Source organism: Aptenodytes patagonicus, chromosome 17 (genome assembly GCF_965638725.1).
Source record: "Aptenodytes patagonicus chromosome 17, bAptPat1.pri.cur, whole genome shotgun sequence".
NCBI classification, from domain to species: Eukaryota; Metazoa; Chordata; class Aves; order Sphenisciformes; family Spheniscidae; genus Aptenodytes; species Aptenodytes patagonicus.
This window is the reverse complement of record NC_134965.1, coordinates 1,762,505-1,785,445: the sequence shown is the minus strand read 5'-3', so window position 1 is coordinate 1,785,445 and position 22,941 is coordinate 1,762,505. Positions and strand designations below refer to the sequence as shown.

The following is a 22,941-nucleotide window of genomic DNA, read 5'->3' as shown; positions in this document are numbered from 1 at the left end:
CAGATGGTGAGACTGTTTTATCCTAGTGTTTTAAGGCACAGGGGGTATGAGGTTAGATTTTTTTTTTACCTTGCTTAAAACTGTGATTTGAAAACACCATCGGGGTTCTGTGTCTGCAGCAGCAGATACTTTTCCTTCAGTGTTTTTTTTCCTAATATGTCTTTACCACCTGATAATCCTACTGGTTTGTCTCTCTCTGGATCTTGACAGATAACCTCTGCATGTTGTTGCACTCCCATCCCTCAGTTGGAGACATGGCTCCAGAGGGCTCCAGGCTGGATAATCCATGACGCTTAATAGGCATTAGGAATGATTTATTAGAAATATATCATTAGGAAAATCTCGTTACTGAGGGATCATTTTCAGATAGCCTGTTGAAGTCTGTTTTTTTATATAGATCCAAGCATTACCTTTAAAACATTGGACATATTTGAAAACCAGGGCACATCTGACCAAAGCAGGCTTTTCAAATTTATGGAGTTCTGCCTCTTCACTGGAAATGAGGACAGCTATACTTTCTGCTTAATGGTATTTAATCTCCACTTAAAACTTTGGTAGGCATATTTATGTTGGAATTGGGGGGAAGGAGACAGTACAAACGGCACAAATTAGGAAAAAACTGATGGTCTTGAAGATCTGAGATTCTGTACAAAATAGATGCGTGTGCTGTCAGGAGTGGATGGCTTGAGTGAGGCATAGTGAAGAATCAGCGATTAATATAATCTTTGATGCAGCATCTGGGATTAGTGGGTACTGGATCTCTCAGTATTAGCAGTATTTCTGCTTTGTGATATGGGAAGGAAAATACCCTGGGAGGAAAGCAAGCTGCAAAGCTGTCTGTCCAGCTTCTCTCTGGACTAATATCTGAATGCTGTTGCTCGTTTTTTCCAGAGTATGAGGTAATGGTGCTGTTGTCTGTGGTTATGGACTTTGAAAGAATATAATGCATTATTGTCTCTCTCATTAAATTGTTTTTTTGGTGAAAGGTGCTGCCTGACAGCACCTGTCCTCCATAGGAGAAGATGCACCATACACAGTCTATCAAGTCACACCATTGGCACAGAAGTCCACTGTCAGCTCTGTGCCAGCCTGGTTTGATCTGGAGCTGAAGGATCAGACAAGTGGGTGTGGGTTTTGTCCTGGAACAGTCCATGTTCCAGGTTGGTCATAAGCTGCACTCATTAGTGCTGATAAATGGCTTGTACTGGGGTAGTGAAGGTATAGAAGCCATGTGAGTTTGGCTCTCCGTTGCCTGATACTGGACACTGTGATTCTAAGTGGTTGATGGAAATAGCTTTGTGCCCCAGAAGACAGTTGATATGTATTAATTGAGTGATAGAGTGGATCATGTTAAATCACTGAGCAGGAAGAAGTTTTTTAAATGTTACTTGCCATTTTGTGGCCTCTTTGTGCTCCAGGAGTGCTTGCTGTGATTCCAGGTTATTTTTCTGCTGTGGGATCACGAAGCAGTAAATGATATGATATCCCTTTTCTGTTACCGAGACAGCAAATAAACATCCTAATCTCACTTGCTGCACTGAAGAGTAGATTTACAGCTGTGTGGTGAGCATAAAACAAATGATCGGAGGATTCAAAGGCAGACTCCTGCAGCAGACAAACATACGTAGTAGCAAAACTTAAGGTTTTTTTGTTTGTTTGTTTTGAAATTGACTGACTTGATTAATGCAGCCTGATGTATGCCAAGCTGTTCAGCATAAACTCAGCCATATTTCCCCTTCCTCCATCTCCCCTTCTCATCCTTCTTTTGTTTCTGAATGGCTTCTTACATAAAGCAGTAACCGCAAAGAATTCACAGTAAAAAATGTCCTCCGTGTATATATATGTTACTTCATGCGTTCTCCTGATTGCAAACTTGGGCTTCATGTAGAATAAAGATCTCATACCTGAGAAAGGTGAAAGTGTCCACAGTCCAGTAGTGCCGTGGCCTCCGCACCTGTCCACCTCCCTGGTGCCCTTGCGGGATGGGTGGTGAGGACACTGGGAGTTGGTCCGTGGGCGTGCCGGGCAGAGGTTTATGCTGGGTCTGGTGTCTGTGGTCGGTCTGTCAGTCTGTTTCTGAAGTGAAAAAAGATGTGTCTGAGCCTTGGACCAAGGATGGAGTAAACCCCCTTTCTCCCTTCTTTAAGGACAAGCGACGCCTCTCAATGAGAGCTCAGCGAGGTCCTTAAATTAAACCCAATACCATATGTTAGGTGGTTTTCCCCAGCCTCTCAAAACTTAGAGTGTTTTGTGAGCATGATTTAATGGGATGTAGTCAAGCATGATTTAATGGGGCATAAAATGCCTCTTATTCTGATATCCCATTGATATAAATGAGAGACAAAACTGTAAGGGATCTGTTTCTTTTTGCTATTGATTCACGATATTTTGATATAAATCCTGCAAGCAGATGCCAGCCTACATTTAACTGAAGAGAGTGGGATTTAGCAGGGAAAATGTCATTGTGTAACCTGCACTAGTTAGTTTACAGGTGTTGGCAAGTAAGTATTGTTTTGTGTTGTGCCATTCGAGTGTTTCTCATCTAGCAAAAGAGGAGATTGTGAGGGATCAACCACAGCCTGCTTCAATTTTCTCCAATCAGAAGTATTTTCAGATGTAGAAGGCCAGGTATTGCACTTTTGTAAACTGGCACAGTGCCTCTGTCATGCAGCTCTGCCTTGGGTCCACGTGCAGATGTGCACTTGGCTGATGAGCACCTGATACATGGGGGGGAAAAGTTTCTGAGACAGCCTTTTGGTAATGATGGAAAACTGAGAGTGGGCAAATTTAAATTTAAAATGAGGTGCTCGTCTTTAACCCTATGGGTAACTAATCACTGACACCAACAGGAATGTATTGTGGTGGTCTCTCCATTGTATTTCATTTAAATTTAAAAGTTTTCAAATGTATGCAGTGTTCCCTTGGAAATCCGACTTACTGGACCAAGACTTGCTTATGGGCAGACCAGATATGGTGTGAGCTGAGCGTTAGAAATAAAACCTGAGATTCTCCTCCTAGAAGATGTGAGGAGTTGCGAACGTTTTCCAGCCTACGTAAGAAATGGATTTGCTTTGGTGTTAATTCAGGTTCTAGAAAACCTTGGCAAATATCTCAGCACAACAGGTTTATTCCTAGAGCTTCTTGTCTCAAGCTCCCCTGAGAACCTTCTTGAATATCACATTTATCTCATTAATTGCTAATCCCTGAAGAGACCAGCCCACAGTCTGAGCTGAGGACTACAGCTGTGCTAGAATCCAATTCTGGCCCTGTGTGTCCCCTTTTGGATGATTAGTGAGACTTGAATCCTAATTTTTAGGAGTATTTTGGCCTGGGATCTGAATTTTGAGCATACTGTCTGGCAAGCAGCCAAACACTTTCTCGCCTGAGGGTGATAACCGTGGGCAGAGGGGGAAGATGTGTCTCAGATGGGGTTTGGTAGCCTGTGCATTGCTTGGGACTCGTCCGCCGAGCCCCTTGTCATTGCTCCTGCTGGGACCCGGGGTTGGCGCTGTCTTTCTGTGCCGTTCCTCTGGGTTGCACTTGAAACGCTGAAGGCAGCAGAAGTTTCACATCATGCATCTTCCCGCCTTACGCAGAAAAGGCAGCCCCTTAGGGTTGAAAAGGTGGTGTGCTTTGGGGTACGGGAGGGTGGAGATGGAGGATGGAGCTCCGTAAGCTGGAGCGGTGGGCAGCCTGGCAGCCTCGCCTGCCTGCTGCTGGTGGGAACCAGCAGGGTCCCGGTCTGCTGACCTGCTGAGAGACAGTAAATCCGCCCCAAACTGCTGTCTCGAATGTTTCTAGGAGTAAAACAGTCAAACCTCTGTGCCTCCACCTGCAAATGGTCTGAACGATAAGGTTGAACCACAGAGTCCAGATCAGTCCCTTTTTCTATTTAAAATGCTTAGAAGAAAATAAACAAACCACCAAACAACCAGAAGCCCACCACTTCCCATCTCACATACTCATTATTCCTGCTGTTTCTAACAAGTTCTCCACTGGCCCTTCTAATTATGTTTGAGCTCAAGCATTTTTTTTTTTTTTTCCTCTTTCCTTTTTCACCTCCCTGGCCCCAGGAGAGCCCAGAAGCACCAGGTGTTTTCCTGCACGCATGCATGAATATTGGTTGACACGTCAGCTTGTCAGTAATAAACCACTGCGGTAGAGCCCGGAGGGCTGAAGTCCGATAGCAAATGACTGCAGGCAGAGAGCATCGCTCAACCAGCTGCTGAAGAGAGCCTGTGTGAGGAAGACTGACAAACTTGAGGTTAATTTGCTTTTAAATTGTTGCCTTTCCCACTCCTCTGGTTGCAACCAAAGCCACCAGAGAGCACAGTGTTTATGCAAAGCTTTTGCCTCCCCCACCTGCCTTTGGAGAATTGCAGCTTTGTGCATAAGAACAATGCGGGTATTTGGTGTGCCCGCTCCTTCCTTGGACTTATCTCTTTTCCCTGTATCTTTGTTCTCCTGTCCTCAGCAATCAGGGAAGGAGAACCATGATAAGAGTGGTGCAGGGTGAATGCGAATGAGCAGGAGATGAACCTCAAAGGGCTAGCTTTGGATTTTCCTCTAAACCTCTTTGATCACAAACTGAGCTCTTTATCCCCCCCGAAGCATGCCCCGGGGGAAGGCTTCCCAGAGGTGTGCAATGATTAAAAGGAAATACTCTTGCTCCTGTGACCACCTTCTCTTCAGCTTAGCAGGTATCGACATATATCAAAAGCAGATTTTTAATCTCGGAGTCAGTTTAGTTTGACTTTCATGGCAGGGTTTCAGGGTCAGTTGTCGCTTTACCCCATCATGACTGTTCGTTCATTTTAAAGAGAGCTCTTCCCTTTGGAAGATCCTTTCCAGCGTTCGGTACGTTCCCTTTTGTAGAGAGCTTGGCTTGCTTTAGGGTAGGCAATAGTTAAATCAAGAAATACAACCTTGTTTTTATCCAGCATACTTGTTTAACTAAAGAAGATTCATAAAGAACTGTGTTTCTGTGAAAATCTTTGTCTCCCAAGTCTCATTTTGGAGTCTGAAGAATGCCTGCTGTTGCCTAAGAAACACCCAGTACAATTAAATACAGAGTCATTGTTGGGGAGTCAATGAGCTTGAAGCGATGCTGGGATGTCATTTGTGCATTTGGTCTTTCTTTGCTTATCTGGACAGGATTTACTTGGTAAACACTCATTGTAATTCTGCGAACACTGCTAATGTTGCATGTCTAATCTGTCATGAATGCGGAGAGGGAGCGGGGAGGCTCATTTTCTTCTTCCCTCGCAGATATTTATTGTAGGGAAAGCTGGAGAGTTTGATTAAATTGTTTGAAGTAGTTAAAGATTGCCTGTTTGCTTTCTGTGAGTACTTTATTAAGATTAGGTTTCTGGTTAGGATAAAGTATGGTATTAAAACAACACCTGTATCTCTTTGAGAACGATGTGTGCTCCTTGGAGAGCTGTGGGTTACCTGGAAGACCTCTTCCACTTAGAGCTACCCTAGTTCTGCTCCATGGGTGTCCTAGGTCTCAAGGTCTGGTGTATCTATGTAACGTGAACCTGTTGCTTGCCAGGGATGATGCTGGCTGGTAGGCGACCTGGGAGCTCCTTCCACTTCTGTCCCGCTCTGATAGTCAGAAATGTGTCTAAGTTGATACCCAGCCACAAAACCAGGTTAAGTTAAGCAATTACTCATGAAACCCGGAGAGATGATTGCAAGTTTCTGTTTTTAACCTAACGTGGCTGTGAATTACAGAGACACCAGTTCATGGCAATGCTCTGCTGGGGTACTTCAGAAACAGGAATGTGTTCAGAAGTATCTGCAAAGAGAGCTAAAACATTTATTAAGGCTATTTAACCAAGGGTCATTTCGTATTCGTTTCGTTCCAAAGCAAATGGGAAGAAAATTCACAAGTGCCGTTTAAGAACAAAGCTCGTTTCTGACCACCTATTAATCTTAAAACAGAATAGGAATGTGGAGTTTCACTTGAAATGGTAAAGCCATTTTCTCAGTTCTGGAGCCTGCTTTTTGTTACATGCCCACAGACATACGTACACAGACACGCAGACACAACCTCAGTTAAGCGAACTCTGGATTTGCACCCTGCCCTTGGTGCTCTCTGAGCCTGGAGGATACTCTCTGTTGCTGCTATCTCTTCCTAGACAGCATTGCTGAAATTATGCACAGGCAGCTATAATACAGGGCTGTGCAAAGCTGTGGGATGTCAGCCATTGTCTTGCACTGTGTATTAAATGTGTGCCTGACTAGAAGCGCTGCACTGTGTGCTCTGCTAACCCTGTCTCTCTTTGCCCTTCGTGCTACAGGTGCAAAGAGCTGAAATATGGCAAGGACCTACCCCAGATCTCCATCATCTTCATCTTCGTGAACGAAGCGCTATCGGTTATCCTGCGATCGGTGCACAGCGCTGTTAATCATACGCCAGCTCACCTCCTGAAGGAGATTATCCTTGTGGATGACAACAGTGATGAAGGTTAGCAGCACTGGGATCTAGGATCTCCAAAACATCAGGAGGGTGTTTAATTTCTTAAAATCTCACGGAGGAGTCGCGCTTCTTTGGGAGTGGTGACACTGCTGGGAAAGCACATGGTGTGAGGTGGTGGGTGTGCTGGCTGGCACACCAATTCTGTAGCAAAAAAGGAACAGGATCAAACCAAAGTTAAAATCTGAGATAATTCTGGATTTGAAAGTGTAGCTGAAAGCTAGAAGGCTAAAGGAAACCAGAGAGCAATCTTACCTTTCTCTTCACGGTAGCATCCAGAAGTTCTGGTTTCAGGTGTATCCTTGCTTCTAATAATAACACTTTTGGTTGTTGCAGAGATGCACCTCTCACAGAGTTGAGGGACAAAAGCCTGGAGCCTAGTGAGTTATTTCTGCTTTGGCCCCTTGCAGTGGTGTTAAACGAGACGTTTTCTCTGTGTGTGCCTCAGTTTCCCCATCTGTAGAATAAAGTCCCAGGCTTTATAAATGGCTGGGACCCTGTAGAGGCCCTCCTTCCTCTCATAATATGTTTTTGATATAAGAAGGATAAGTAGAGAGAAAGAAGAGGAAACAAATGCACCCAACCTGCTCAAGTCAGGCCACGACAAAACATGGAGGGGGATGTTAGGTTTCCCATGTTACACACGTGTCGTTTGGTTCAACCTGCTCTCAGTCACTGTTGCAGTACCTTCCCTTCTGGCTTTTGAGAACACAAAGCTGCAGGAGGTGGTTTCATGTAGAAGCATTTTCAGACTCTGATTCTTCCAAGATTTGTTTTTCCCAGTATACAGTGGGATAATGTCATTAGGGTAGTTAAAATCTCCATGAAGAACAGCAAATGGTTAAGTTACGTTGATTACTGCCTTCTTTATTTGTACTGCCTGCTTGTACTATTATTTTAAAAAATAATAGACATGTGCTGTGGATGTTGTGATCAGAAGGGAAGATGAGGGAGGGTGCAGGACACAGAGAGCTTATTTCCAGAGGGAGTCTGAGAGGTTGCTCGTCTGTCTGTGATGAGATGAGATGGTATACAGCAAGCTACTCAAGCCTGTAAAAAATAGGCACTCAAATACCACAGTAATGAGCACCATAGAAAGCTGATGAATTATAATTACCAGTAAAAGAAACAGGAGGGCAGCTCCTCAGCTGATGGAAATCACAGTGGCTCTAGTACAAAAGCTAGGATGATGTGCACCAGTGAAGCCATGGGATTTCAGAGCTGGAACTATTTGGCTCATGAAGAGAAAGTGCAGGTGATCTGTTGCTGCAGTATTTAGCATTGCCCAGTACTTAGAGGGTTCGAAATACTAAAATGAGATGTTCCTCTCCAAATTTTACCATATCAATGGGGTGAAGAGAACGCTCTTTAAAAGAGAATGCATTGGTAATAATTACTGAGCTTCTCTACCGATGCACAAAGAAATATGTTTTTAAACAGCCTCTACCCGTCATTCAGTATGCAGCACTGAAGCTAATATTGAGTCAAGTACTCTGGAGACATTATTGAAAGGCACAGGACAATGAAATGAATCCTTTCAAAAAACGTTCCCCCCCTGCAATAAGCTGAGACTGCAGCTGGCAGCGAGGATGCGGAATGAAATCCCTTTATTCGCCACTGAGATTGCAAGGCACCGTCTTCTCTGGCGGTTTGCTGCAAGGGCTGGGCCAGTGCTGGTGTGGTCTGGTGATGGGGCTGGATGGTGGCAGGGTGTTGACAGGGCAGCGAGATGGGTGGCCAAAGCTTGTAGTATGCTCAAGCACTTCCAGCTCTGGGATTTCCTCTTTGTGCCATTCAGGCTGACCAAGCTGCCTGGCTTGTGTTGCAGTGCCTTTTGGCATCCACCTGTCCAGGGAGGCAGATGCAGGTAGATGACTTTAAATTGAAGGACAAATTCATATATCATGTGCAGGAGGTGGGAAGATCCCAGTCTCCTTGCACACCTAGGCAACGTGCACTATGCATCCCACCAAGAGGATGCATTGATTGCATCGGCATCATGAGCATCCAGGGTCCCTCGTGATGGGCCAGGGCTGTGCTGCGGGTTGTACAACACCTGAACACCAAGGTCTGTCCTCAAAAACCTTGCAATGGAAGTATGCAAGGAGAGTGGGTGTAGGGAGCAACGCGATGCTGTTAGCTGGTAGTAGGGTTAGTAATGTCAGTACTATGCTGTTGAGTCTTTGTAGGCATCATGACAAACGAGATTTTTAAGGAGGGATTTGAAGGAAGATAATGAGGTAACTTGGCAGATGTTTATGGAGAGCTCCTCCCAACCGTGTAATAATCTAGTTTTCTCATGTAAAAGAAATGATACAAACCAGAACATATCTCTGGGACCCATGCATTCACCCTCTGCATCGTCAAAGAGCTTCAATGACAGCAAAGAATTATTAATGGCAATAACATTGTCGTATAGTTCCCACTAATGCTAGGAAATAATTGTGAGCAGCAACAGCAACATCATATAGTTGATGCTTTGGATATTACAAAGTCATTGTAATATATGGATTTGGCTTGTAGAGGAAAATAATTATAGGAAGATAGTTTCTCACGAGCTCTAAGATTTAAAGATGAATTGTGGAGAATCAAGCACAAGCGCTGAGCAGAGGACGGAGTTGTGTGGGTGCGACTTCAATGGCTGTGATTGAACAAGAGGAGGAATTACTGCAGCCTTTTGTGAGCAGCTGTGTGTGTTTGAGGGTGTACAGCTTGTCGCTGTAGCCCGGGCAAAGCCTTTGGGCTCAGTTTTATACACCTGAAAGAAGGTTGACCTTCAGAGAGCAGGATCTCAAAAACAGTAGCTGTGTTGTACCCTGGTGGGTTACAAGAAGCAACTTCTGGGAAATTTTCTAAAGGCTCAAGAAAGTCCGTGGCTCTGGGCTGCATGCTGGGGGGTTTCTGTGTAGGTTTTGTCAGAGAACACTTTACACAGACGTGAAGAGGAAATACAGCTTGTATGGGTAATTGAAGAACGAAACATGTTCCCAAACCAAATACTAAAAGGCCCCTGGGAATTCCAAGTCAACTTCAAGTTTTAAAATTAGTCCCAGGGATGGAGGTAAGAACTGCATACCCTGGGCACCCCGGCTATTATTTGCCCTTCAGGTAGACCACTGACTAGTTACACAGACACGATCAAAACCTTTAGGTGATCTGTAGTTTTTAGACTGGAACAAACTGCTTCTGAAGACTCATTAGACGCTTCTTATCTTTTTTGTAACGTGGTATGTACAACAGTACTGCACAACATAAAAGTATGCCATGAGAGATTAAAAGTTAATAAACATGGTCATTCTGATTCTTTATATCTGAGCTGTAAATAGATAAAAGATACCAATGTATTGTAATGGAGGGGAAAAAAACCAATCCCTCCTTGAAGGAAAAAGCTTGGGGACTTGTAGTTTGAACCCCTTTCTCCCTTGAGCCGCACGTTATACTTTATAAAGACTTTTTTGGAGGCTGCTTTTGTTTGTGTTTGTTGCAAGGGTGTAATTACAAAGCCAGTGCGCAGGTTGTGTTTCTGAGTGATAACATGTTTCCTAGGTTGTTGGAGGGATACAGCAACGTGCCCCTGAGACGTTGCGTTATCTCGCAGCTGCACACTTTGTCTGAGTCTGTTGCTTAATCATCACCTGCTTTTTTTTGCTGTCTGTCTTTTAGTGTTTTTAATCTGGGATAATATCTCTTTGAAAAGCAAACTGCTTGGTCTAGAAGAAAACCTTTGGATAAAAGACTGCTTAAAGGAGCTGGCTACACTCGGGGAGACATGCTACTGGTTGTAATTTACCTCGGTGTAACATATTAGCTGTGACTCAATATATTGCTTTCTTGTCTTGCAGCTCATTTCAACAGCAACAACAGCGGTTCGTGCACACTCTCCTGGGAGCTGGCTCGCTTGCGCTTCGTGTGTGTTTGTGTTTAGAGGAAGGTTTTAACAGAATTGCAAGAAGCTGAGTCATATCTCAGCTTTTCCTAGGCACTGGTCCAACCGAAGTGCCTAATTATTCCAGTTGCTCAAACTAAAGATGGGTTGCTTAATTGCGCTGACCTGGTGCTGTCCCACTGGTGTTCAGGTCTGAGGCTTTCAGGCCCTGCCAGGGCGTGGAGGACAGCAGCAAACCTTGGTTTGTCTCTGTCAAACCTTTGCTTTTGGTGAACCAAAGGAACCAGCAACTTGCAGCCGAATGCACCTAGTGGGACCAGCTTTGCCTGTAACCCTGTATGAGAATTGATTCACAGTTTCCTCTTCAATATTTGCAAGCAAACATCAAAAGCTTTGGAGACTCACCTGGCTCCGAGTCTCGCTGCAAAAATTCTCATATTTGTTTGTTGCCTGTTGAAGGAGTTTCGTTTGTGAGTTTGTGCTGCAGAAATCCAACCCACGATGGCTTTGGTGTTTCAGGGAGATGAGAGCGTGGGACAAGGGACTGCTGGTGTCCCCTGTGGCACTGGAGCACTCCCAGCCCCGACTCTTGTGTCCTCCAGCTTTCAGTGTTTCTGATAACAGAAACACCTGGGCTCTGTAGACTTTTCCCACCCACCTCAGCCTGGCAAACACAACTATGTTTTCTTTAGGGGTGTAGAGGAGGTGCAGTCCACTCCCTAGGACCACCTGGGCATTGCTGTATAAGAGATTTTCTGCTATTGGTAGTTCCTTGAGCTCCTCTGGGGCTGTTGATCTTTGCCTCTTTCTTTGTGTGGCCCCAGGCAGTTCCCACGTTTAGTTCTGGGGAGTTCAGCAGGATTTGGGTAGATCTGGGCAGGTTCCATGGTGTGGAGAACTGCGTGGTGGATGTTCCTGCAGTTGCTTCTGGGCTAATGTCTTTCACATGGTTACTTTTAGTGGTTCAATTTCTCCGGCAGGCCTATTTCCCAGAAAGCTCATGTGGGTGACAAAATACTTTGCAATAGATAACATAAGTCATTGCAGCTGGCAGATGGGTTTTTTAATAGAGCAACAGGTCTATTGGATTCTAGTTCCTTGGACTTGCCCTTCAGTTGAAGATCGATACGGACAGATGGAGAAGAAAAGGCAGGATTGAAATTGTACCTGCTGGCATTTTCAGTAGGATTTCTCTCTGCAAATCTTCCCTGGAAGTAGCTCGTGCAGTGGCAAAGACCAAATGTTTACAAATACCTCCATGTGCAAATATTGATTGCATCCTTAATAAACATGACTTAGGAATGATGTGGGTGTGCTCTGAAGGATGGTCCCGTAGGTTTCCTCAAAGAATGTGTGACATCCATGTGTGACATGGGGGGCGGGAAGAGTGCCATAGGGTACAGAAGAGAAAGGAGTCTCTAGATTCCATTGCAGTGCTTAGATCTGCTTTTGAACTGCTAGATAGATATATAGATAGATATATAGATATCAAATCTGATAGATTTGATCTGCTTGCAGATCAAATTACTGGTTGTGTAGCCCATGTAGATCCACCCACTCAGATACCTCATGAGTGCATGGCCTAAATAAGTGGTCCTTTGATTAGGAAGGATGAAGGTGAGCTGGGGAGCCACTGCTTTGCTTCCATCTTGGCTCCTGACTTTCTTTGTTATTACTTTGCATCCAGAGTTTCAGTTTATGAACACTGGGCTGATTATCATGCTAAAAGTGTTATCGGCTCAGTATCTAATGGATATTCTCATTTTCAGCGATGAGCCGAAGGGGCAAAAGCACTGCTATGACCCTGTGCAAGACAGAGGTGAGGAGAATGGCAGCAAGTTATCTGAACTGCGAGATGCTTTTTCCCCTGCTGTAGTTTGCATGAAGTCCTGAAAATAGCAGATCCAAAGGCCAGGTTGCCAGTTTGTGTGAAAGCTGACTCCCTTAAGCAAGGGTATCTGCTGTTGTCCATTAGTGCGAGTCATTTAATTCCTGGCATACTACTTCAGACCTCCCAACCTTCCTTTTACAGCTCTGGGACGTGCTGCAAAGATACAACAATAGGGGATGAAACATTTCTTAAGTGAATATGACAGATGAAAAGCTTTGGTGCTATTGACCTTAATGCAACAGCTCTCTGCATCCTCAGCCTGGAGCCACGCGTTCTGACAATGCGCGTCAGAGCTGCCACGAGTTGTTTTCCTGTTACGCTAATGGCACTCAATGAAGTGACTGCTGAGTGAAGGGAAGTGCAAGGTAAAATTAGGAATGACTTCAAATGACTTGGATTAAGATTAGATTTGTGAGTGAGTTATGATTTCCAGCCCTCTGGAGTTCACGTGGAGGAAGCTGAGCACATCTGGTCCCGCAGGATCAGCATTGGTGGGACCAGGGGAGCTCTGACAGTGCGGCTGTGCTGGCGCTGGGGTTTCCACTGATGCTTTTTGACACAGCCACGTCAGTCCTGCTCATTGGCGAGGGGAGACCTGGGCCAAGGCTCGCTTGATGCTTGAACGGGAGTTTTGCAGAGCATTCCCGGAGACTGGCATTTCACTTTTGTTACCTAATACTGGATTTTCCACACCTGCACTTCTGGATGCGCTGAGAAATGAAATACAAAGCCCTGTGCCTGCTGTCTGGATGCCCAGTTGAGTGCCAAGTATGTATCTTATAATACCAAAATGGTGCTCAGCAGCCGCTGTGCACCATGCCCTCCTCCCGCAGAGCTGCAAACCAGCTCAGACGGGTGAGAGACTGGCAAAGGTCAGCACGGATGTGCAGCCATCCTCTCCATTAGGGCTTGCACAGGCACGTAAGAAAAGTGAATTCTCACCCAAAAGGTGTGTGCTGTGGGCTGAGCCAGACTGGGAGGGAAGGCAGGGAGCTAAGCCCGGAAATCTGTGCAAGGCTATACAGGACGCCCTTAGCAGAGAGAGGGTCTGGAACCACATTTCCCATGTCTGATTAATGCTTTCGTCTCTCTCTCTCGAGTGTTTCTCCACTTGGGTAGCAACCCATTAGGGGTGCTTGTCGCATGCGTTGCAGGCAGGAGAGGGGCACTCTGGCCTCTGCTAATGAATGGGATGGTGGGTTAGAATGATGCTAATCATAAGCATCCTCTCCACCGGCTCTCCATGGTCACCTTGTACCGTTTCGCAGGTGCACGGGTGTGCTGTACTGGCTATAGTGCTCTCAGCAGATCAGTTCTTCACCTGTTGGCATCCAGCATCCTTTCAGAAAGGAGGAGGACGCAGCTGTGGCTCCCTAGGGAGTTTCTGATGAGCTGCCTGTTACATAGCGTGGTGGGCATAGGAATCTCTCAGGCTTCACCCTTCACTGCCTTTGAGACATGACGTTACAATTCTTCCTTGTTTCACTAGAGCTATACTCTCCTTTGAGCTGCTCAAACAATTCCCATGAAGATTTTTCCTGTTTTCCTTCAACTGAGATTAAAACTCCAATTTGAAAGTTGTTTTAATTGTTCAGTCTAGCCTGTAATGCAGTGGTCTGCAGCATTAATGACTTACCTTCTGACAAAAACACGTGAGATGCTGGTGCTATGCTTGTGGGGTTTCATCTGTCAAAAAATCTGTGTCTCTGTCTCCTTAAAACCATTTGGGAGAGTTGTTGTCTCCATAAAATATTGGTTTTTCTCTGAGTGGCTCAGCATGAAATGGAAGTTGCTGAGTTATGTATGTATGTGATGCAGATGCTTTGAATTGAGGAAGGGGCTCATTTGCTTTATTCTTTTTATTCCCACTTCAGCATAAAAGAGAAATGAGACTTTTGGGAAATTGGCATGTGAGGGGAACCATCCCAGAAAGGCAGTCTGAAGAAAGCACATTTTATGTGCTTGGAAGAAGGCATGGAAGGGAAGGGAACAGATAGTCCATTTTCCTTTGATTTCTCAGGCTAAGCCCAGCAGATGGGACTTGCTGTTTATTCTTTTGCTCTCCATTGCCGTGTTTCCTTCATGTAGGAACTCCTCACATGTGCTCATAGTCTCAAGTATTTTACCATGTGGATTATGTTAATGGAGACTTTTTTCTTTTTTTTTTTTTTTTTTTTTTTTTTCCTGGAGAGAGAGTATGTGTGAAGGGTAGTAGATTATAATTTGGGGTGACAGACTATATCTTAACTTTCTGCTGTCCTGGAGCCTCATAGGGATAAAAGACATTCTCAGAAACTGCTTTCATGGTGTTAGGAGTCCGTGTTGGTACACAGTGGTATTGCTTAGCTTTTACAAGAGTACTTCTCATCAGTAGATCTTCATGCATTTAACTGATGCACCACGAAGTAAAAGGATCAAAGGTTCTAGCAGAGCACTAGCACTTTTCCAAATTGTTGAAAACACATACTAGTACTTACCCCTTACCGTAACCTTTCATATGCTTCCACATCCAAAGTCCTGTGTGTCTTTTATACTCAATACTTGTAACTATCAAAAAGTTTAATGCTGGTAATGACTGCAGGCTGACGGATCCATTATGTTCTCGGCCCTAGTACATATACGGGCTTAGACAACATAATTAAATGATCTGCAGTTTCCAGTGAACAGAAGATACACGGTATGAGGATCTTCTGAACAAAGCCAAAGTCTCTTTCATCCTGTCATAAAAGCAGGGGGAATTTCAACTTTGCTAGTGGCAAAGCTTGGAAAACATACAGCAAATGCCAAGACTGTACTAGTGAGGCTGAGTAAAAAGGATAGTGAAGCTCATACACAGTTTTGATGTAGTTTAAGTTATTTCAGATGGGTTTTGCAGCATTTCTAGCAATCCATTCAGTTAAAATCTCCGTCAGAAATGCAGAGCACTAGTGTTTGGTATCCACAGGTGACTTGTTTCTATTCTTGTCTTTCAGTGGGGTGATACCCAGGTATTGCAAGGCAATCTAGCTGGCCTCTTGCTGCTGCCCTTTGCCTTTAAAGATTGCATTTGGGCTCCTTGGTCACCCAACAGCAATGTTTTTGGCAACCTTAAATTTCTTTTGTAAGGGCTGTGGTCAGTCCACCATCGGGTGGTCTTCTGCAAATCAGCATTGATTGACCCTAAATGATCATATCCCTCCCAGTGGTGTTCAGAGATACGTGGCTCCAGTAAGTTATGCTCATATCCATCAATAAAGTGGGTTTATTTTAGGTGAAAACTGTTGCACCTTTTCAATGGGTTCTCTGGCACTTCTTCTCTAGAGGAACTGAAGGCGCCGCTAGAAGAATATGTCAATAAACGATACCCAGGCCTTGTGAAGGTGGTGCGCAACCAGAAGAGGGAAGGCCTTATCCGAGCTCGTATTGAAGGCTGGAAAGCTGCCACTGGCCAGATCACTGGATTTTTTGATGCTCATGTGGAGTTCACTGCCGGCTGGTAGGTGCTCAACCTCAAGGTCTCAGTTACAGTGTGTGCGATGCATTAAACAGGGGACAGTCCATTGTTTTGTATGGATGTGTATACAAACAAGTCCACTGGCTTTTACTAATCCTGTCTTCCTCCTGTACTGAATGGCCACCGATGAGCTATGATGGGAAGATACAAGAAAACCTTTCCTTGCCCTTGTTTCCTGTAATCGTTTTCTATTCCCTCCTTTTATGCATGCACACCCCCCTGTCCCTTGTTTATATTTTTCAGGTTGATTTCCCATTCCCTTAGCCCTGAGTAATCTCTGTAAGTTTAAAAAAGCCCAGGCAGCAAGGGATTGAAAGAGACGGTGTTTCTTGCTTCCTTGCCCTTTGCAGCTGGATCCCACTGGAGAAGGCTTAGATGTTTTAGATTGATTTGTTTCTTCTGCAGCTAGGAATAAGTGCAGAGATGCAGAAGCAGTGAAAGGTGTTTCATAAGGATTTTTTTCAGAGATTCGAAACATTTGAGTTCAAGTGCCTTAAGTTTGAGTCTAGATCATGAGAGGAGCCTGAGAGTGATTCCCCCCCCCCCAACCAACTGTAAAAAGTAAATGGTACATGTTTAGAAAAGTGGAGGTAGAAGAAGCTAACTTGCATCTAATTTGAACACGGAGTAACATCCACGAGAAAAATGCTTCAGCAGCTGCAAACAGTTCTGCGCAGTTACTGAATTCTTTGTAATGACAACGCAGCTGAAGGGTGTCTTTAAGAGCCGTTTCTTATGTTGATATCTGTATTCCCAGCTAAACATTCCTGTCTTCAGGTCATTAAGTCCTCACACCTGATTTTACTGATATATGGAGGAAGCTCTCATTTACTGAGCTCTTGAAACAGCTTTTCTAGGGATAGAGAGTGAGCTTTTCTGCAGCGTGGGCTTGACTCACTCTGGTGTTACGTACCCGCTGCTGTTGCTGGAGGCACCAAGAGTGCAAGTTACTCCTTATGTTGGCAGACTGAGCCCAGGTTGATCAGCGGCTCTTGGGCTGCAGAGGTGAGGCTGAGCACACCCCCCGGCTCTGAATGCATTTGAATGTCCCAGAGATGAATTTTGTAGCTATAGAGTCCTCAACCTATGTCCCAAGGAAAAAAAGACCCTTCAGATAGTCCTGCTTTCAAGAATTGACTGTGTTCTGTCCAGGGACGTGTTTTTTTGGATTTGGGGGAAGTTTGGACTGGGTAAAGCGTGGTTAAACAAAACACATCCTTCATGGCCTTGCTTTAACAGAAGGGAAGTTTTCGAGCCAGGCTTCCCAGCCTGTGGATTGTGTTTTCATGCAGGATGTCCAGCCGCACGTGGCAACATGGGAATCTGTGCGCAGTTACCCTGCAGATGCACATCGGAGCTTTACACAGGATAACTATCCAGGTGGAACAGAAGTACGTGAGAGCAGCTATGTTGTGGCAAACCAAGGGCCTGTCTAGCCTCCTGTTACGCCACTAACCATAGCCAGAAGCCTAGGAAAGCATATATGGGCAGGGCTAGCGCATACGATATTCCTTCAGAGTATGCTACCAAAGTCCAACAATTTGCAGATGTGAGGCAGACAGAGCTTCTATGTATTTAGCAACCCTCACTGCATTTCTCATGAGTCTTTTCTTGTTGTCTACTGAGCCCATGTAAACTTCAGGCATTCACAGCATCCTTGGGCAAAGGTGCTCCACACTGCAGCTACCCACTGTGGAAAGAGCTAATTCCTTGTTGTCCATCTTGAGCCTGTTTCTTTTGATGGTCCATAGTTCTTGTATGGAAAGAGTCTCCAGGTGGTCATGGAGCACCTTCTCGGAGCTGCTCCTGGCTGTACAGTCGGCCCATGCTGCAAAACTGGCCCCTAATTAATGTATCGTCTCATTTCGTTGCTACCTGAGTAAAGATTTCAGGAAGCTCAGTTTAAAAACGTGGCATTTTTAAAAATAAAAAGTTCAGAATATGGAATTATTACTTAATAATGCTTTTTTAAACCAGCACACCAGAGAAAACATGGTGTACTAGCTCTGCAAGAAAAGATAAGGTCCCGTTTCAGAGGCTTTAATTCATTTCCACAGCTTAACACCTTAGTTTGTAGAAATAGTCCTTTCCTTGTGCTGATAGCTTCAGCTGGTCCATGAATATGTGTAGTCAGTTGTGTAGGAGAGCGCTAAAACTCCCCAAATCTCCAGGGCTGCAGCTATCTGAGCTCCATGCCTGGCGGCTGGCCCCTGTGCTCTGATGGCAGCTCTATGCAAGGGACGTGTCCGGGTGGGGAAATCCCATCAAGTCGAAGCACTGAAGCCTCTTGCAGCATCTCCCTTGTGGCTGACAAAGCCTGGCAAGCCTTTCAGAAATAACCTTTTAAACTTGGCAGCGTGAATGCTTTGCCTCTCTGTGCAATTTCTGTGCTGATAAAAGCACGGGCGAGTGGAAGGGTGAGACAGAGACCGGCATGTTGCAATCTGGGATCACTCACTGACTTTGTGAGGAGCCTCGTGCCAGTCTCTGGGCTCCTCAAGCTGGGTTTTGCTGTGGCTCTCTAAAGACATGAATGGGACATGTGACGCTTGTGAATGGGAGCAGAGAGGAGTCACCATTCAGTAAACAGAATAATGTGGACAAGAACGCCTGTTTTCTTACCCTCATTTAAGTGCACAAGCTGTACAAAAACTACAATGTCCATTTGCAAATTATGGTAGAAATTAATGGTCTCTTCCTGAGCTTTTTTTTTTTAACCACTTAGGGCTGAGCCGGTACTTTCACGAATTCAAGAAAATCGGAGAAGGGTCATTCTTCCCTCCATAGACAACATCAAGCAGGACAACTTCGAGGTGCAGCGTTACGAGAACTCTGCCCACGGGTACAGCTGGGAGCTGTGGTGCATGTACATCAGCCCCCCCAAGGACTGGTGGGATGCTGGAGACCCCTCGCTGCCCATCAGGTACGTTGCAGAGCCCAGGGGCCGCTTGCTCTCCGTCAGCGAGGTGCAATGAGGCAAAATGCGGAAAGATAAAGTGAGGAAGCCAGCTTAGATGGATTGGATATAGTATCATAACACAAACCAGCTCAGAGAGGCTGTAACACAAGCTAGGAAGGGTTTTGCTAGGGTGAAGGGATTTGGAATGGGGTATTATTTGGTAACAATATGCAAAAACACTGGGGAAGTATAGGAACTGTGTGGATTTGTACAGTCTTATGTTTAACTGCATATGACAAAGTCGCTTTACCTTGATTACAGTGTTAAGTTTTTGCAAATCATAAGGAATGAGGTGATTACTCCTGTGTAATGAACTGAGCATGAATTCATGAAATACAGCACTGTTTTTTTTCTTGAATAAAAAGTACATCTCCTCTCAGGGCAAACTTTGTAAAAATGTATCTTACGTTGTTCTAACACTTCAGCTTACATGGTTGACAGCTCTGAAATGTTGCCCCAGCCCCTCCAGACTTCAGGTGTGGGACAAGCCCGTTTGGACAAAATAAAAGCAGGAGGGGAGGGAATTGCTCGGTGTGGGTGGGAGACTGGGGCTGCTCTGCGTGCAAAGTTCAATTATTTACCTTGACAGCCCCTAAATACCAGAAGTGATGCTATGATCAGGAGTGGTTTTCTGGCCAGGTGAATAGGATATATTGCTCCTAACTTGGTTAATATAGAGAAGGCTTGTCCTCAGGCGTATAACAGATGCATATGTGCAAATCCACACCTGATTGAATTCTGAACCAAAATATCTGTGCTTTGGTCAATGATATAATCCCTGGAAGCTGAAATTAGGTCTATTCCCATTTACACAGAGGCCTTCTTACTCCTTTGGGCTCCCTTGTTCCAGACAGCATATTCAGTCATCAGTGGAGGAATTGACAGTTTATTCTGGACAGGAATCAAGTCTTTGAGGAATAAACAGTTATTTTAACCAAATGCAAGCTGCTGGACTTGTTAAAGGGGGGGCTGGACAGCTGGGGTATACAGAAGGCAAAGACGAGGAATTCAAAAGCCTTAGCAAGTGAGGTGTGAGCAGTGTGGTGCTGGCAGTCCCTACAGACACGTGACTCTGGTTCCCAAACTGGTGCCTCTGGAGGATGATAAGCCTCTGTTGGGATAAGCCTTTCTCGGCCAGTGGATGTAAAAGTCAGTAAAGTGTTGCAGGGAAGAGCAACCTCTTTTATTAGGCTAAACTGCTGTAGTTGGGAGAAACAGGCAAGCTTTGGCATACGGGATGTCCCCTGTGACTGCGACACGACCCCAGGAGCTTGCTGTCATTCGAAAACTGGCAGGCGAGGTGCACTGAGGAAACTGGATCCACCCAAATACGACATTTAAATGAATGGCATAACCTTCTGTTATTGTCCTCTAAGAATGTGGTTTTAATTTCAGTTTCACTGTGCTTAGGGGAATGGTTAAGGAGGGCAAGCTGTGGCAGAGAGAGATGGGGAGGGACAGGCTTCTTTGTGGAAGTTGGTGTTTGATGGCAGGGGAGATGAGAAGGGAAAGAGACAGGGAAGAAGAGCGAGTGACTGAGGAGGAGGAGGAGAGCTATGGGCAGCCGAAGGGTTGGATGGCTGTGAAGAGGAGGAGTGGGGAGATGAGTACCTAATGCAAGGAGGATGGAGGCTTTTGAGGATGTAGCTTTGCCCCAGGCTCCCTATATATGAACCAGTTTATAAAGGCAGCCACCAGGAGTGCAAATGGGGTCACACCGATGCTGGACACTTACACACATCTCCAGCTCTACCACCACATGTTTTTTCCTTGGTTCAATATTGTGAGCCAGCAGGTACTGCTAACCTTCGAGTGAGTGCTGCCTGGAGGTTTTATGTACTTCTGATCTACTGCTGTAGAAATGAAGGGTTAGCTGTGGGAGTTGTCTTCTGTTGGGCAGAATGTCATATTAGGTTGTTCTGGTGCTTGTTTTATCTTTAAAAATATCTATGGGTGGTGCTAAAATGTGGATGGGATATTGAGCATCGTATTTCTGCATTTAAGCAGATTGCAAACAGTTACTGCTTAGGAGGAGCTGGGAGGTGCGAGAGGTTTATCAGTCTGCTCTGGGGTTCCTGCAACCTTTCTGCACCAGTTGCATCCCTTTTTGGAGGCAACCTAGGAGCCGGGCATGCCCTGTGAGCCCCACGGCATCTGCAGCCTTGTAATACCAAGGCTCTGCCTGCTCAGCTCTTGAGCATTGCCGAGTTGAACCACCAATGAATTAGAGATCAGAGAAGGCTTACGGAGACACTTGACTGGCAGCAACAAGGATGCACATCCTGATCATCCGCTTTGACTTTGTTAAAGGCATCTGTAATGTGGACGCCGCTGCTTGAGGCCATGGTGTGTGGGAATCAGGGCTCGGGGGTTAAAGGGAGCCAGGGTGGAAGGGCATTGCCTCCAAAGCATGCTCTGGGAAAGGGCTTCTGTAACAGACCCAGTAGCCTCCCAGCGATGTTAAATAAACAACTTACTAAAATAACATTGTTAACATGCACTGGGGGAAGGATTATGAGAAAGATAAATGGGTAGCGTCCACAACAAAAAGCTAATGAAAAATACCGTCTCATTACATTATGTTGTGTAACCACATACAAACCAGAAATAAATGACTACAGTTATTTTTTTGTCATATAATGCTATGAAAACTATGCACTTTATGGCAATATTTGCATGAAAGGGGTACCAGTGCAATGCTCCTTGTAATTATGTATGGGTTAGAGGAAATTCTGAAATTATAGTATACAGAGGTACATTAGTTTTTTAGAGACTTTTTAGGATAAAAGAGTGGGAGTCAAGTAAGGCAGTTTATTCCTTTTTTTGGTTTTACTCTCTCGGTACGTGGTGATTATGGCAGCCCCAAGAGAAGTTCCCCTGCCCGCGAGGGGTCCTCCAGCGTGCTTGTGAGCCCTGGTGTGTCAGCCCCTACCAAATACTCAGCAGTGGAGACTGGAGACAGTCAGCTGTGTGAATACGTTTGGAGGCAATTTTCTCTCATGGATAATTCACAAGATATAATTATCCAGGAGAGATGATGGCATGAAATCCATCTAAAATATGGCCCAGTCTCAAACTGGCTCCAGGCTTGTGCTTTATCCAATAATTTCCCTACAAGAAATAGTCTCTCGTAATGCCTAGGAGGGATGCCAGTGTAATACCTGGATTCTTCTTTTTGTATTTTTTTCCCCATTAACATTTAAAATCCTGGTACACAAAGATACTCTCAATCTTAGCACTCAGTTATGCATGCATTTCACAGCTAGACTTTCCTTGCCAGGCTTACAGACTTCCTCTGACTACTTCTGCCCAGAAGATAAAATTGTGATTACAGTGTAATGTATCATGTCTAAATTAGTACTCACAGAAGAGGCAGACAGTAAGTGACATTTGAACCGGTCATCATAGAGATCCTGATCTTCATCAGCATGAGCTCTCACAGAGATATTTTGATTTCCTAGTTCAAATGGTGCTAAATGAATACATGCCTGCATTACATATCTGGACATACTTTGCTCTAGGCCATGTAGCCAGTCCTTTGTTTATTAATGATACACATTGATTAGTGTTTATTGAGAGTCCAGAAAACCTGTGTGTCAACAAAAAATGGAAGAAAGCTGATGCTTTCCGTGTCCTGTGGGAAGTCCAGAAAAGGTCTTCGGAACTGCTGTGAAATTGCAGATTGACCTGATCTGGATGTGGGGTATTTCAGAGTGGGATCTGCCTTCTCGTGGTCTCCAGGAATGATTAATTTCCTACCTGGCAGAGCGTGATTTTTTTTTTTTTCCTCCTTCTTTCTTTTTTTTTTTTTTTTTTTTTTGCGGTCCAGAGCCTGTGTGCTGCAGCAGCTCTGGTGGGCCGAACCTCAACGCCGGTGGTTTCTTCTGCCTGACTTTAGTTCATGCTGCATCAGGTTTTGTCAAAAAGCAGCTTTGGAGAAATTGCTGATATCTGGAAGATTTATGGCTAGATGTGCTGATTGCGCTTCAGTTGCAAGACTCATGATTTATAATTACATGTGTGAGATATTGATGGCTCCAGGGGTCTGATTCAGGAAAACAATTAAATGTACTCTTGCATCTGTGTCTCTTCAAGAAGCCAAGCAAGCAGATAGTGCATATTAAGCAGCCTTGAGGATGAGGGACACTTACCTGAGCATGGAAATTGGGGTCTTCGCGCTTTTCTACTGTCAGTAGTTCACATATCCCACCAGAGAGAAAAGAAACTTGAA

The 22,941-nt window shown here is 44.9% G+C and overlaps 1 protein-coding gene across 1 annotated transcript in view; it reads left to right on the top strand.

The window, feature by feature from the left end:
* GALNT17 (polypeptide N-acetylgalactosaminyltransferase 17) overlaps positions 1–22,941 on the top strand; it is a 226,719-nt gene that overhangs the window by 75,239 nt on the left and 128,539 nt on the right. Inside the window, exons 3-5 of the mRNA XM_076354461.1 lie at positions 6,306–6,472; positions 15,559–15,733; positions 18,477–18,674. Coding sequence (XP_076210576.1) covers positions 6,306–6,472; positions 15,559–15,733; positions 18,477–18,674 — 540 coding nt within the window. The remainder of the gene's footprint in view (positions 1–6,305; positions 6,473–15,558; positions 15,734–18,476; positions 18,675–22,941) is intronic.